The 15,866-nt window shown below is 42.8% G+C and overlaps 2 protein-coding genes and 1 non-coding gene across 3 annotated transcripts in view; all 3 read left to right on the top strand.

Annotated features, from left to right (window-relative positions):
* Positions 1-14,116, top strand: part of LOC110730029 (glutamate receptor 2.1-like) — a 31,241-nt gene extending 17,125 nt beyond the window's left edge. The window contains exon 6 of the mRNA XM_021909810.1: positions 13,823-14,116. Coding sequence (XP_021765502.1) covers positions 13,823-14,116 — 294 coding nt within the window. The remainder of the gene's footprint in view (positions 1-13,822) is intronic.
* TRNAC-GCA lies at positions 10,537-10,608 on the top strand. Its single transcript has one exon. It is a non-coding gene; the product is annotated as a tRNA-Cys (tRNA).
* A 100-nt stretch (positions 14,117-14,216) lies between the features above and the next one.
* On the top strand, positions 14,217-15,220 carry LOC110730208 (putative disease resistance protein RGA3). The gene has a single exon (XM_021909989.1). The coding sequence runs from the start codon at positions 14,240-14,242 to the stop codon at positions 15,131-15,133; it is 894 nt and encodes a 297-aa protein (XP_021765681.1). The 5' UTR covers positions 14,217-14,239; the 3' UTR covers positions 15,134-15,220.
* The last annotated feature ends 646 nt before the right edge of the window (positions 15,221-15,866 follow it).

Here is a 15,866-nt window from a genome sequence, read left to right as displayed (position 1 = left end):
CCCCCCGAGGCTAGTTTACGTGTATTTGTTGTGCAGGAAACCCTCGGCTCCTGCGTCGTTCGGACCGAGACCAAGTTCCCTCAAGATAAAAGGATCTTCCGAGATTCGATTGTTTTCATCCGAAACAAGAGTTAAAGAACTGTTTAAGACGTTTGATGAGATAGACCGGTCATCCCCTAGCATCAAGAAAACTCGAGCAGCAGCTAGAAAAGAGCTGTCGTAGTTGTGAGAATCATCGCGGTGATGATGCAGCTGAAAGTATGCCTAATACGAACTGCCATCCTAGTCCATTGAGAGAATAATGAAGCCATTCATTTGATCTGCCCAAAAGATGATCACTGTAACATTAATCTGTGGTTACATATATACTTACTACTAGCATAGAACATTTGAAGGATATAGAAATAACTAGTCTCCCACATATAGCACGGTTCGTTACATTGAATGTAGATCTTGTTAGATATTTTACTGCATATACCGAAATCCTATAGTATGTGTTTCGGTTGAAAACAATGGGACCTTGCCGAAGGTCCACTAAAATGGAGAAGACTGGATTCGATCCAAGCTGTGTTGGGCCGAAGGTTTCCTGCACAGTGAACACACGTAAACTAGCCTCGGGGGTGTTTCCGAGGAAGGCCCCTCCGATGCTAAAGTCAGTACAATGTGTAAAAAGGAAGACACTATGCAAGAGAGTTTGTAGCTTGAGGCTTTTGTGGAGTATTTCTCAATGCAAGAATGAGCATATGAATTGCAATAATCGGTGTATGAGATAATGCAAGTGACAATGTGTCTGATAGTGTATGATCTCGTATGTGATGTTATGAGATGTCTTCTTGAATGTGTTAATATGAGGCTTTTATACCTCATCATATTTGGAGAGGTTGGGCTTTAGCCCAATTGGCTTACTTTGTGGGCTGACTTTTGACTTTTGAGCAATTGGAGAGTTGAACCTTGACCTTGGGCTTTTAATTGGATCATTTAGTGCTCAGCCCAATTTTGACTAAATTGGACCCAAACAACTTGCCCCCCAGACCCGATTCGGAAGAATGACGGGTCGGGTTTGATTTAACTCAGAAAAGGAGGGAAGTAAATGATTTAATTGATCCAAAAATTTGAATTTAAACCGTAATTAATGAGATAACAACGGTTAATGATTTGCGGAAGTTGGACGGATAATGGGCGGTTTAATCACAAGACATGTGTTTAATGGTTACTTAGTGGGTACTTAAGAGAAATTAAAGCACAGACTCTTCGTATCCCGTACCTGGAGATATAAACAGAGGCGCGTCATTCTCCTCACTGATTCACCAACACAAACCCAGAATTCTTCGAGAGAGAATCCAAGAATCCGTATCAAAACTTCGCAAATTCCCCCGAGCATTGAGCTTAGAAGCTGAGACTTGCCACTACGAACTCGTAAATCGGCAACTTTCGCTTCAGATTAGGTAAATTCCTTTGATTTCAGTTTATTTTTCTTCGAATTCGAACTCCTTCCCCTCTTCTTTCGACTTTTCTCTTCGAAATAGTCCATGGCAAGAGGAGTTAGAGGTAGAGCCCGTGCTCCAAGAAGAGCAAGGCCGATTCCCGATCCTAGGAATAGGATTGGGACCTGGAATGGTCGAAGGCCGGAGTCTGACCCTGCTGATGGGATTAGGGCGACTCCCCTTTCCTCGGCTCCTCCTCAAAGAACGGATGAGCCGAGTGCTTCTGGACGGGACGATGAAATTCCCGCTGTCCTTTGGGATATCCTCCCTGGGTTTTCAGAGTGGGAGAATGCCGAAGTCGCTTCGGCCATGATAAAGAACCGCCCCTACTCATGGTGGGTAGAGAACGCCGATCAATATCGATTTGCCGAGCAAATTGAGTTGCACTACGGCATTTTTGAAGCTGATGGATATTGGTGCCGAATGCCCTCAGCATCCGATAGAATCCATCGTCCACCCCCGGGGTATGTGGGGGTGTACACGAGACAGCTTCAGTATGGGCTGAGGTTCCCTTTGGACGTTTTCGTCCGAGACTTGCTGATCCATTACAACATTTCCCTATGTCAGCTAACCCCCACCAGCATCCGAAGGGTGATGACATACTTATGGGTCTGCAAGTTCTTCAGATACGTGCCGAACCTGCACTGCTTCAGAAAGCTCCATCGGCTAGTGCCAAATATTCAGAGTGGGCACGGAAGCCATGGTTCTGGGTGGTATCGGATTGAGTCCCGGCCCCAATACTTGACCATGTGGCCAAATGACTCTTCAGACAAGGACTGGAGAGGTCAATGGATTTGGGTTAGGGCACCCATAGATCCGGGCCACCCTTGCGTCTTCAGCGCTCCCCGGTACTTAGCTGAGCCTGATCCCGAAATGGGAAGTCTAGGTCCCCCGCAGATAACGGGGCGGATCCGAACCTGGATCAGCAACATATCTTCGGCAAGCTGCCGAACCCGGGGGGGAGTGGTCGAATGCAGCATATCCCGGAGACTTGGCTCCCCGATACGCATTACGTTTTCCAAGAGAATATGCTAGCAGCTGTTGGCCTCAGCCGAAAGTTTAAGGATGGTAAGCTTCTTCGGCTGGGGCCGAGGCTTTTAACTACCTCTTTTTCTTCTCTCGCTTTGCTTTTTATGCTGTGCCAACATATCTGAGCTAAACTTTTTCCCTTTCCTTTTTTCAGAGCGGGACGAGACCAACGTTGGTATTAACTACGCTCGTCTTGGTGTTAACCGAGAGCGAGTTGTAACTGAACGGGCCCCGTCTATCACTGAGCCGAGGCATAGGGAAGTTCATCTGGACTCTTCCCACTTCCAAATTGAGGCTGTTGCTCTGTATCAGAGGCAGAAGCCTTGGTGGAAGAAGAGAGACCCTTGGTTTCAGCTGCTGAACGAAGAAGCTGAAGCTGCCCGCACAGCCGAAGAGGTTGCACGGGTACTTGAGGCTTGTGAAGGAGGAGAAGGGTCCTCCAGAGCTGCTGAAGCCGAAGCTGCAGCTAGAGCAGCTGAAGAAGACGAGGCTTTGCTGAAGACCTCGGTGAGCTTTCAGACAACTTTTTTCTTTTCTTCTTTTTTTTTTTTTTTTTTTTTTTTTACTCACACTCTTCTTCCCCCTGTCTGTTACAGTCTGAAGAGAGTAACAGACACAGAGAAGGCAAAGCTCCTGTTCGTCCCGAAGATCAAATACAAGAGTCTTCAGACTCAGATATGGACGAGCAGCCTCTTCTGAAAAGGCGCCGAAGGATGGCCATCATCGGCCCTCATGATTTTCAGCAGAGGCCGATGACCATCGGCGTCGCAATAAGGGAACCTGAGGAAGGCAATGGATCGCCGAGGGTTCCCCAGCCAACACCCCAATCTCCTCAAAAGACCCCTCCGCCACCTCCTGAGATGGAGGTGGATCAGAGAACTCCCGAACCTAAGGGAGGGGTCCAAGAAGAAATCAAGGAGAGTGCTGCTGAGCACGAAAATAAAGATGCCGTGATGTCAAGTGCTGAAGGCTTCACGGCAGATATCGCAAGAGAGGTTGAGGCTTTCGTCCTCACCCCTGAAGAAGAGGAGGTCATAGTACTTGACTCCTCTGAGAAGGACGATGCTGAGACAACCAAAGCTAATCAAGCTCCATCGTCGTCCTTCCCTTCTTTCCAGACTCTGCATTCTGGAGAAATGGGTTTCTCGGCCCCCCGAATTCCAATCCCAGATCACATCTGGGACCTCATATGGGGTCAAAACCGAGAAGGAGCTGAAGCCTACTTCGGCAGTTTTGCTGGCATGTCCGAAGTAGACAGGGCAAGGATCTGGTCGCTGAAGGCCACTGCTGGGATGGGCGAATCCAGTAGATCAGTTCCTGACCCAGCCAGGTCTAACCAACTGCTGATGATGCAGGTAATTTTCCTTCATTTCCTCCGAAATTCAGCTCTATTTTTTTTTTTATTACTTATTTTTTTTTTGTCTTCCTGTTTTCAGTTCGTGCACAATCAGACTCTCACTGTAGAGCTGATTGATACCCTACAAGATAGGGTAGACGCTGCTGTGCACGAAAGGAAGGTGGCTGAAGAGGAAGTTAAGCTTGCTAAGCTGAAGCAAGCAGCAGCTGAAGAGAAGCAGCAGGAGGTTGAGGAGTACGGTAAAAAAGCTGCTGAAGCTCTGAAAACCTTCTGCGATGCTATGGAGATGGAGGTTTTTCCCCCACTGATGGAAGGGGAAAAATTCCTCCAGGAGCATATGGGAGTGGACGTCTCCAAATTCAAGGCTGCTATTGAGAGCCGAATTCAAGAAGGAACTGCTGCACAAGCTGAAGTGCAGCAGCGTCTAGAGGCTCTTGAAGCCAGCCGAATGGCTGTTGAAGAGTTGCTCTTGGCCAAAGACGTCCAACTCTCAGAGGCTGCTGCTGCTGCTGAAGCCCAAAGAGCTAAATTTCAAGAGGCTGAGGATCAACTGCTGATCCAGAAAGTTGAAGTGGCCCAGGCTCAGACAAAGGCTTTCCAAATTCAGCAAGAGCTGAATGAGCTGAAGGGTTCCTCCTCCAAAGTCGCTGATGAGCTGAAGAAATCCAAGGAAGACTTGGAGGAGACCCAGAAGAAGCTGGCTGATGCTGAGGCTTTACTCAAAGTCCGTGTTTACACCCAAGAGGAATATGAGATGGGTTTCAGAAACGGATTCCGAGTATGCCGAAGAGTCTGCCTTCATGCTGAGCCGAAACTGGACTGGTCTAAATGTGCTGAGTGGGTTCAGAATCCCGAAGACCCTCACATGAAGTATGCAACTCCAGCTGAAGCTGAAATTCTTAAGGCTGAGGAAGCCGAAGAGGAAGCTGAAAGACTGGAGTTGGAAGCTGAGCAGAGGGAAAGGGAGGCTCGGCAAAATGCAAAGCCCGCCTCTTCGGCTGCTGGGGCTGAGGCCACCATGGGACTCAACGCTGATCAGTCTGATCCCCCGGCTGAAGCATAGGAACTCGGGCAGTCGTCTTCAGAATCTTGCGGTTCATCATGTGCTTAACTTTAGACTTGCCGCTTTCTGAGTTTTTTGCCTTGTTTTTTGCTTCAGCTTGCCTTGTCGTACAGCAGTTTTATTTTTTTGCTTATGTACGTATTTCGGCAGCTGTTATTTTCCGCTTGTGGGCGGCTGCCGATACTGAATTATTGAACTTGTAGCTCAAAAATTTTTTCTTCAGTTGCTTTATTTTTGAATGCTTTACTGTTTCTTTTCTTCAACTCTGCCGAACATAGCTGCACTGCGTGCTTCTTGCCCCCACAGAAATTGAAGTATGACTTTAGTTGAATAAGCAATTTCTGAACTTCTTCAAAATAGATATCCGAAACACAGGGCCAACTTAAGGCAATGCTTCTGGGATACAAGTCTTACTGAAGATTGACTGTCTGAAAGTTGGATATCCGAAACACAGGGCCAACTGAAGGCAATGCTTCTGGGATACAAGTCTTACTGAAGATTGTCTGAAAGTTGGATATCCGAAACACAGGGCCAACTGAAGGCAATGCTTGGGATATTAGCTTTCTGGGACTAACCTCTTTAGAACAAGTCTTACTGAAATTTGACTTCAGCTGAAAGACCAGCGTTCTTAAAGAAGACGTATATCCGAAACACAGGGCCAACTTAAGGCAATGTTTCGGATAATGGCTCTCTGGGATACAAGGCTCAGTTAAGGCAATATCCCAGGATTGTCCATGGACTCATGTCTTTGGAGAACAGGTCTTACTGATGTTTGATTTCAGCTGAAAGACCAGTGTTCTTTAGAAAGACTGAGTTTTGTAAGCCATCTGAAACCCAGTTACCCGAAGGCGAAGGTTTCAGACGAGGCTGATTTAAAAAGGTTGTTATCCTTGATTTTCTGTCTATCTTTGAAAAATGGATACCCGAAACACAGGGCCAACTTAAGGCAATGTTTCGGATAATGGCTCTCTGGGATACAAGGCTCAGTTAAGGCAATATCCCAGAATTGTCCATGGACTCATGTCTTTGGAGAACAAGTCTTACTGAAGTTTGACTTCAGCTGAAAGACCAGTGTTCTTTAAAAAGACTGAGTTTTGTAAGCCATCTGAAACCCAGTTACCCGAAGGCGAAGGTTTCAGACGAGGCTGGTTTAAAAATTTTCAACTGTTGCTGTTATCCTTGATTTTCTGGCTATCTTTGAAAAATGGATACCCGAAACACAGGGCCAACTTAAGGCAATGTTTCGGATAATGGCTCTCTGGGATACAAGGCTCAGTTAAGGCAATATCCCAGAATTGTCCATGGACTCATGTCTTTGGAGAACAAGTCTTACTGAAGTTTGACTTCAGCTGAAAGACCGGTGTTCTTTAAAAAGACAGGTTTTGTCAGCAATCTGAAACCCAGTTACCCGAAGGCGAAGGCTTCAGACGAGGCTGAATAAAAAACCCTCAAAGAGTAGATAGAACAAAGAAAATTTTGAAAGGATAAACAGTTGTAAATTTTATATAAATGGCGGCTCCAAGGCCTGTCATTAGTTCAAAATGTACTTACAAAGATTGTTCTGCCCCGAAGGGTTTACACATGGTATTTTTTCAGTACATCAGCATTCCAGTGATTCTTCAACTCAGTTCCATCCAACTGCCGAAGTCGGTATGTCCCTGGCTGAAGCTCATCATAAATTTCATAAGGTCCCTCCCATGTAGCTGAGAGCTTCCCATGGATTCGGCCTTTCTGAACTGCAGCAGCATTCCGAAGGACAAGATCCCCAATTTTGAGAGGCCTTGCATGGACCCTTCAGTTATGGGAGATGAGGTCTGAACTTATCCCGGGCATATCAGCTGCCGAGAAAGCAAACACATCTCTGTTATCCCGCAGGAGCTAAATAAGTTCACAACGGGTGTTAGGATCAAGGTCCATCCCGATTGTTACACATTTCTCAGCATCTCCTTCGGCCAACTCTGCTGTTTCAGTCTGTTGGTCCATGTCCATTGCTGATGGACTGGACTCTTCAGAATCTGGTCTGCTGCCAATGTCAGCAGGTGTCCCAGTCTTTGTGTTCTTCGGCTGGCTCTCTGAGTCTTTCGGCTCAGATGAAGAGTCAACCTTTTCCCTTTCGGGACCTTTTTCTCTGGGCACTGATCCTTGGGCCGAAGCACTTAGGCCTTTCGGCTTTTTTGTGCTTGGCTCTCTTTCTTTTTCTTTCTCCTCTTCATCCTTGTCGTTATCTGGGCGACTACTGGATGGCTTGAGGTAGTTGCACCTTCGGGCGTCCTTCTGGTTGCCCTGTATCCTTTCGGGGAAGCCGGCGTCTGAGACGTAAATCATCAGCTGATGATAAGTTGAGACGACCCCTTGGATCTCGTGAATTATGGGTCTCCCCAAAATCACGTTGTACACTGAAGGAGCGTCGATGACCAAAAACTCAATCATGACGTTCCGGGCTGCCTCATCGCAACCGATGGTGACAGGAAGTGTCACCTTCCCATCTGGATAAGTTGAAGCCCCATTGAACCCGGATACCGGATAGGGTACCGGCGTAAGGTGCTTGGGCTTCAGCTTAATTTGGTTGTAGGCCTTTCGGAACAGAATGTTTGCTCCGCTGCCACCGTCAACAAGGACCTTACTGACGTCGTGGTTGGCCACCGTGGCGATGATCACCAACGGATCCTCGTGAGGGAACGTAATCCCCCGGCAGTCGGCGGCTGTGAACGTCATGTTCGGCACCGGCGACTGGGGAGATTGAATGTCAGCGTTGTTCACCTGGTGAGTCAAAGCTCTAAGGTGACGCTTGTGCTCCCTCCGAGAGTATATTCCTCCCGAGATAACATTGATCGGAGGGAATTTCCCCTCCGGTTTTTTACTGTTTTTCCGAGGGAAATCAAGGTCCTGCCGAGGGTCCTTTGCTAACCTTTCGGATTCTTTTTTCTCGCGGTGATCCGCGATGTATTTTTTCAAGTATCCCTTCCGGACCATGTCTTCTATCTGGTCCTTCAGCTGGATACACTCTTCAGTGTTGTGGCCCGAAGACTCGTGGAACTCACACCACTGATTTTTATTTTTTCGCTGATACCACTCTGGGAGTGGTCTCGGCTTTCGGTAACTCTGCTCCTCCTTCGTCACACTGTAAATTTTGGCGCGTGGAAGAGAGAGCGGAGTGTAGGACTCGTATCTGCCTGTGTATGAGGCAAACCTGTCCTTCTTTAGGTCGCTGGCCGAAGATGGCTCCGAGGCCTTTGATTTTCCCTTTGCCTTATGGCCTTGGCCTTCAGACAAGGGTATTTGCCTCTGTTTCCCTCCCCCGGATTGAGGTTGGGTTTTTGCTTTATTCCATTCTTCGGCTCGGATGAACTTATCCGAAGCACTAAGAGCTTCCTCCAAGGTCTGCGGGGTATGCATGACCATGAAGTCTAGGAATTTTCCTGGCTGAAGGCCATTCTGCATTGCAAAAACAGCTAGCCCCTGGTCCAGCTGAGAGACGCTTGATGACTCGTTACTGAAACGGGTCAGGTAGTCTCGGAGGCTTTCGGTTTCCCCCTGTTGCAGACCCATGAGCTCTGCGGTAGTCTTTTCTCGGCGGTTTGCCGTGGAAAACTTGCTCCTGAACTTGGAGGACAGATCATCCCAACCTGTTATGGAGCCTTGCCTTACTCCCTTGGAGATCCACGCTTGCGCGACCCCCTTGAGAGTGGTTGGGAAATATTTGCACCAAGTTGCCTCGGATCTGGGGCAAAGATGCATATGAGCCTCATACGAGGCCACGTGGTCCTTCGGATCCGTGGTCCCGTCATATGTGATATGCGACGGTATTTTAACCGTGGGTACGCGCTCTTCTAGTATCCATTGCTCGAATGGTGAACTAGCGGGAAGCATAATGGCCTTGCCCTTGTTCCTGGCCGAAGGGACCGCGCTCCGCCCTCTCAGAGAGGTAGGAGTGGTTTTCGTCCCTGGCTGGGAAGTCTGGGCCTCGGCTGCAGGGAACGTGAGGCGACTACGCACGCTCGGTTCCTGGCCGCCGAGTCGGTCAAGGACGCTTCTGCGAGCAGTCTCAGGTTCCCGGCGAGTAGATTCTGGCCGAGAAGCTGAGCTGCTGCTCTTATGCGCTGCTGGTCTTGAGGATGAGGATCCTTTAAATAATTGAGAGTTCTTCTTCCTCTGTTTTTCATTTTTCCAAGAATCCTCCTCCCACTCTTCCAGTTCCCGGAAGGAAGGAAGCTTCCCACCGTCATGGTCTAACTTCCTCCGCTGATGCCGGGTATGCGGAGGAGTTCGATCACGAGGCGGTGGCATATTCTGTGCCCTCATTGCCTCCATGAGTACTGCCAGCGCTCTTGCCACCTCCTCCGAACTGGGCCCCGTCAAAGGGGTCCCCGGCCGAGTGTGGTAATGAGGCCGTGCAGCCGATGGTTGGCTTTGGGACACCGAATATGTCCTATGATCAGACTGACCCCTGCTAGACCGAGAGTGGTCCGGCCTATATTGGGAGTCATGCATTATAGGAGATAGGGAATCCTCCTTGTGTGATCCTCCCCCCGAGCCGGCACCCTTGGGAGAGTTCCGGTCCGGCGAGGGCGATGGTGTAGGGGTTTTAGGCTTTTCGCCCGCTCCTTGACGGAGGCTTTTGCTCTTGCGGTTCTTAGCCATGGCTGCTAAGATAATTGCAAGATGATCTTGGTTAGGAATTTGGCTTAAAGATTTTTGAAAGTCTTCCCCACAGACGGCGCCAAATTGTTTCGGTTGAAAACAATGGGACCTTGCCGAAGGTCCACTAAAATGGAGAAGACTGGATTCGATCCAAGCTGTGTTGGGCCGAAGGTTTCCTGCACAGTGAACACACGTAAACTAGCCTCGGGGGTGTTTCCGAGGAAGGCCCCTCCGATGCTAAAGTCAGTACAATGTGTAAAAAGGAAGACACTATGCAAGAGAGTTTGTAGCTTGAGGCTTTTGTGGAGTATTTCTCAATGCAAGAATGAGCATATGAATTGCAATAATCGGTGTATGAGATAATGCAAGTGACAATGTGTCTGATAGTGTATGATCTCGTATGTGATGTTATGAGATGTCTTCTTGAATGTGTTAATATGAGGGCTTTTATACCTCATCATATTTGGAGAGGTTGGGCTTTAGCCCAATTGGCTTACTTTGTGGGCTGACTTTTGACTTTTGAGCAATTGGAGAGTTGAACCTTGACCTTGGGCTTTTAATTGGATCATTTAGTGCTCAGGCCCAATTTTGACTAAATTGGACCCAAACAGTATGTAATGTAATGTAATTTTTCATACAGCTAGAATTTTTATTTTTTTTTTCTTTTTTTTTTTGAAACATCAAACAGCTAGAATTTGATCCGATATTATGTTACACATGTAGCTACTAGATTACATAACTTGATTGTGTACACTAAGATTGAGCCAAACGTTTATGATGCTATTTTAATAAATCATCAGGCGAACTACTATGAGTCACTATCTAATGAATTAGGTCTGCTTGTTGTTTGGGTATTATAATGCTTATAAAGTTATAAACCCAATGAGCATCACAAAGCCCTGCTTTTTACAAGATTTGTTTTTTACTTTATATTTATTTAATATCTATAATTTAACAATAATGGGTCCATAGCTCAGTGGTAGAGCAATTGACTGCAGATCAATAGGTCACCGGTTCGAACCCGGTTGGGCCCTAAATTAACCTTAATTTTTTTTTGGCCTTTTCATTCTAACTTTTTGTTCATCTAATTTAAATTGGTTAATTATTTTTGCCTTTTTTCATTTTCATTCTAACTTTTGTTCATGTAATTTAAATTGGTTAATTATTTTTGCCTTTTTTCATTTTCATTCTAACTTTTGTTCATGTAATTTAAATTGGTTAATTATTTTGTTTTTGAGAATAATATGTTTGCAACTTAACCAATTATGAGAAAAGACTTGCATACTAAGGGCCTGTTAATTTCAGTTCAGTTCAGCTCTAATCAGTTCAATTCAGCTCCTAATTTCCTTCTCTTATAAAATATTAATTTCAGTGTTATTTAGTTCAATTCATCTCCAATCAGTTCAGTTCAGTTCAGTTCATCTCCAATCAGTTCAACTTAGTAAATGTGAACAAATCCTTAAATATTGGATTTTGCAATGACTTTAGGAGTAGTATTTGTCTTGTCATCTTGTGACTGGGATCGATACTCCTTTGTTAATCTTCTTTGTTTAATTATCAATGACCAATCAATTGATTTTGGTGGTTTGATAATGTGTTTAAGAGAATCTTGTTCTAAACTTCTAATTGATGAAATGAACGTGGATTGAACCAAACTTTGGATTAGGGACTTAGGATTGAGCATTTCTTGACTCATGACCCGACTCTTTTTTTTTTTTTTTTTTTTTTTTTTTTGACGGGGTATGAAGCTAGTTAATAAAGAAAGGGATTGCAAGATTTGCAACAAGCATTTTTTAATCGTAAATATTAACAGACTTTTTTTTTTTTGATGGGGAAAATGAACATAGTATATTTTCTTAATTTGTACTCGTACTAAAGTTTGGTTCATGCAATCACTTTTGGTTTTTGTTGTTTCTATACTATCTATTTCGTAGTAATTACCCATGTTTTTTCTCTACCTTTGATAAAGTATTATGTAAAACGGACTCATGTGAGTTTGGTCATGCAAACAGGAAAAAAAAAAAATTGTTAGAAATTAGATAATAATAGTCAGAGATTAAATTATAAATATCATATATTAGGTTATAAGTGTCGGAAATTAGATACTAATGGTTTTTTTTTTTTAAAAAAAAAAAGATAAAAATGGTCAAATACTATATTATACTTATCAGATATTAGATTATAATTGTTAGATATTAGCTTTTAATTAATAGAAATTAAATTATAATGGTTAGATATTAGATTATAAATTTCAGAAATTAGGTTATATATATATATATATATATATATATATATATATATATATATATATATATATATATATATATATATATATATATATATATATATATATACACACTAGTTTTGCGCCCCGTGCGATGCCCGGGTGGTTTATGAAGTCTATTTAAATCTACCCAACGTGGCGCAACACTCAAATTTTATTTTATCAAAAATAAAACTCTAAACTAACAATTTTGTCCTAAAATTCTATCAAAATTTGATTCAAAATAGTATTATAAACTAACTTTTTTATCTTATGAATTCTATTTGAACCTACCCAACATGGCGCGACACTTGGCGAAAAGTTAGAACGCCAAATGTCACAGCCTCGTGACCTGGCTAAAAGTTTAGCTTTATATATATATATATATATATATATATATATATATATATATATATATATATATATATATATATATATATATATATATATATATATATATATATATATATATATATATATATATATATATATATATATATATATATATATATATATTAGATTATTTTAGTCATCTATCAGGTCGCCAAAAAACCCCTTTGAACCTTGGTTGAAACTTCACACAAGATCAATTCAGTATTTTGAGGTACACAAAGTCTTATATGTGGTTGGCCACATGATGTGGTCATCCATCTTGAGGATTACTTCGTTAGTGTTATAGGGGTTACTTGTTCAGTATTGCAGGGATTACTTTGTCACTGTTACATGGTTACTATTCCAGTTGTTCACACTAACGATAGAATTTCTCAAAATTATACTGAGTATGTTTTCTTCATAGATGTTGTCAAATTTGTGTTTCATTTCTTGTTGGAGAGTTGAATTGAACTATCCGACAAGATTTAAAACTCAAATTATACTAGTATAAGATCTGGCTCTGGCATATGTATACGAATCAAGATATTTCAGGTATTTCTCCTTTTTTCTTTAAATTGTTGTTATTCCTTATTCCAATTTATAATAATCAATTATTTAATTTGTTTCAGATCTTTGATCATTTAATTTGAGTTGTACTTAAATAATTTCATACTACTATACATGATTAGAGTTTCATTTTTACTACGGAGTAGTTTTTTTGGTCAATCCGCTAATTTGGGTTCAAAGACCTGGTTATTGGGCGGGTCTGTTCAGGGTCGGTTGCGGGTCAGGGTCAAAGAGGGTCACATTTTATAGGGTCAATATAGGGTCGGGCCAATGCGGGTCGCGGGTCGATAATGGACGGGCATACAAAATATCAATTAAAATAAATATTGGACAAAGCCATTATTAAATACATATGAATACAAATTAATCTATATAATTATTTTTACATTATGTATTTTCTTTATCAACTAAATTGGAAAAACATGTTGGCCCTATATTGACCCTACCCAATAAGGATCATGTCCATTAAAAGCCCTATAAGCTTGGCCCTAACCCTATTATCATTGGGCTACCCTGTCCAATAACCACTCTAGTTCAAACCACAAGTATATTCTAGTTCAAACCACAAGTATATTACATTCATTATTCACAAGTATATGGAGACTATAATTACAAGCTACTTTAGCATCTAAAGATAGACGACAATACAAGATGTCAACAAGTATCACTGATATACTCGCCAAAATCAGATAAAACTTTATTATAAATATTTCAGAAAGAGTAAATTCACTGAAATTATTGCTAGACAATTTCAAGTATTGTCCTTATCAATTTCTACTTTACAGCTTTCGTTTGGATTAGAATAGATGGCACTATATGTGGTTTCAGCAAACACAAGGGCTCTAACTCACTGTTTATTGGTAGGGAAAAGTTGTACTCCTACTTTTATTGATTGAATTGAATGATTTTAGCCACATTGAATGGCTACTAGTAACACCATACTATATTCCTAATATCTTACTTGTATTATTTACTAATTCAAAACTCTTTTTCCACACCAATATTCACAATCAATGGCTGATTCAGTTCTGTACGGCATTGCGCAGGAAGTCTTGAAGAACCTGGGATCAACTGCCCTTACCGAGATTGCCTCGGCTTGGGGATTCAAGGCTCGGCTTGAGAAGCTCAACAACACCATCAACACCCTCAAAGATGTGTTGTTGGATGCTGAGAATAAGCAAGCTGATAGCCGTGCTGTTCGTGATTGGCTTGAAAGGCTTACCGCTGTTGTCTATGCTGCTGACGACTTGTTCGATGAGTTTGTTACAGTTGCTGCACGTAAACAGCTCATGGGTGGAAACAAAGTGACTAGAGAGCTACAAACTTTCTTCTCCCGCTAAAATCAGATAGGCTTTGCCTTCCGTGTTTCCCGAGAGATTAAAACAGTTCGGGAAAAGCTTGATGAGATTGTCAGAGACAGTACACAGTTTAACTTTGTACTTTCTCATGAGGAGGGGAGAGTAATGAAGAGGCCTATGAGAGATCAGACTTATTCTTTTGTTGATGCTGAGCAGGTTATTGGTAGAGATGATGATAAGAAAGTCATCTTGGACATGCTGCTCGCTTCTTCTTCCACTGATGGCGAGGTCGCGCAGAGGGACAAGATGCTCCCTGTCATCACAATTGTGGGAATGGGTGGCATGGGGAAGACCACTTTAGCTAAACTCATATTCAATGATCCTCAGGTTGAGGAATGCTTTGAGATGAAATTGTGGGTGTGTGTTTCAGATGTCTTTGATATCAAGGATATCACTGAGAATATCCTCAAGTCTGCAACCAACAAAGAGATACCCAAGTTAGAGATGGAGCAGCTACAGGGTCAGTTGCGGAACCAAATCGGTGATAAAAAGTACTTGCTTGTTCTAGATGACGTGTGGAATGAAATTCGTGAGAAATGGCTTGAGTTGAGGGACCTCTTGAAGATTGGTAGAAAGGGAAGTAAAATCGTGGTAACTGCTCGATCAAGGGATGTGGCCGAAATAATGGGCACTTTTCCTCCTCATGAGTTACAAGGTCTATCAGAGGAGAAGTCCTGGGAATTATTTAAAAAGATGGCATTCAATGAAGAAGCTCAACAAAATCCACAACTACTGAAGGTTGGCAAGGAGATTGCCAAGAAGTGTGGGAAACTTCCTTTGGCCATAAGAACCGTAGGCAGTCTGCTTTATGGTAAGGAGGAGATAAAGTGGTCGTCAATCAAGGATACAAGTCTTGCAAAAATACCTGAGAGCCAAAGTGAAATTATGAGCATTCTCAGGCTTGTGGTCGCCATTGAAAAATTGCTTTGCTTATTGCTCTTTGTTTCCAAAAAACACTGGGTTGAAGAAAGAAATTTTGAAAGAGCTTTGGATGGCTGAGGGCTTCATTATTCCAGAAATCGATGAAAATCAAAGTCTAGATGAAGCTGCAGAGGACTATTTTCAAACTTTGCTGCAAAGGGGATTTTTCCAGGATATAAGAAAAGATGAATGGGGTGCTATTACGTATTGCAAAATGCATGATCTTGCTCAAGAAGTGGCTTGAGTCAAGTTCAAGCTTGCAAATTTAGCAGAAAGCAAACTTAATGGCAAAATCCTCCACTTGTCCCTTGCTCATCATTTGTCCTACTGGTGGAAAATTCAAACTGGCATGCTAGATTTGAAGCTGATGCGTACCTTTCTTTTGGCACAGCCAAGATATCATGATACGCCATCTTCCCTCTGCAAATCAATATGCCAACAGTTAACAACGAGGTTTAGCTGCTTGCGGGTATTGGATCTCCGTAGATTCACCATCAAGAGCTTGCCAAATTCAATAGGTAAACTCATTCACTTGAGATTCCTCAGTTTAATTAATACAAATATTAAAAAACTCCCTGATTCAATCACAGATCTTCAAAATTTGCAAACGCTATATTTATGTGATTGTTCCGAGCTTAGAACACTTCCAAAAAATATTAGAAAACTTGTTAATGTTAGGAGGCTTGATCTTAGAGATTGTGATAGTCTAACTCACATGCCATCAGGGTTAGCAGGATTGACTTTGCTAAATATACTGCCTAAATTTATAGTAAATTATGATAAGTCTTCTGGAGTGTTTTGGAACAAGCCA

This window comes from Chenopodium quinoa, unplaced genomic scaffold (assembly GCF_001683475.1).
Source record: "Chenopodium quinoa cultivar QQ74 unplaced genomic scaffold, ASM168347v1, whole genome shotgun sequence".
Taxonomy (NCBI): domain Eukaryota; kingdom Viridiplantae; phylum Streptophyta; class Magnoliopsida; order Caryophyllales; family Amaranthaceae; genus Chenopodium; species Chenopodium quinoa.
The sequence above is the reverse complement of the archived record's forward strand: the minus strand, read 5'-3'. Positions and strand labels throughout refer to the sequence as shown.

What these genes read in the sequence shown, in the direction of transcription:
- LOC110730208 (XM_021909989.1), top strand. Translation starts at nt 14,240, where the DNA reads ATGAAGAGGCCTATGAGAGATCAGACTTATTCTTTTGTTGATGCTGAG.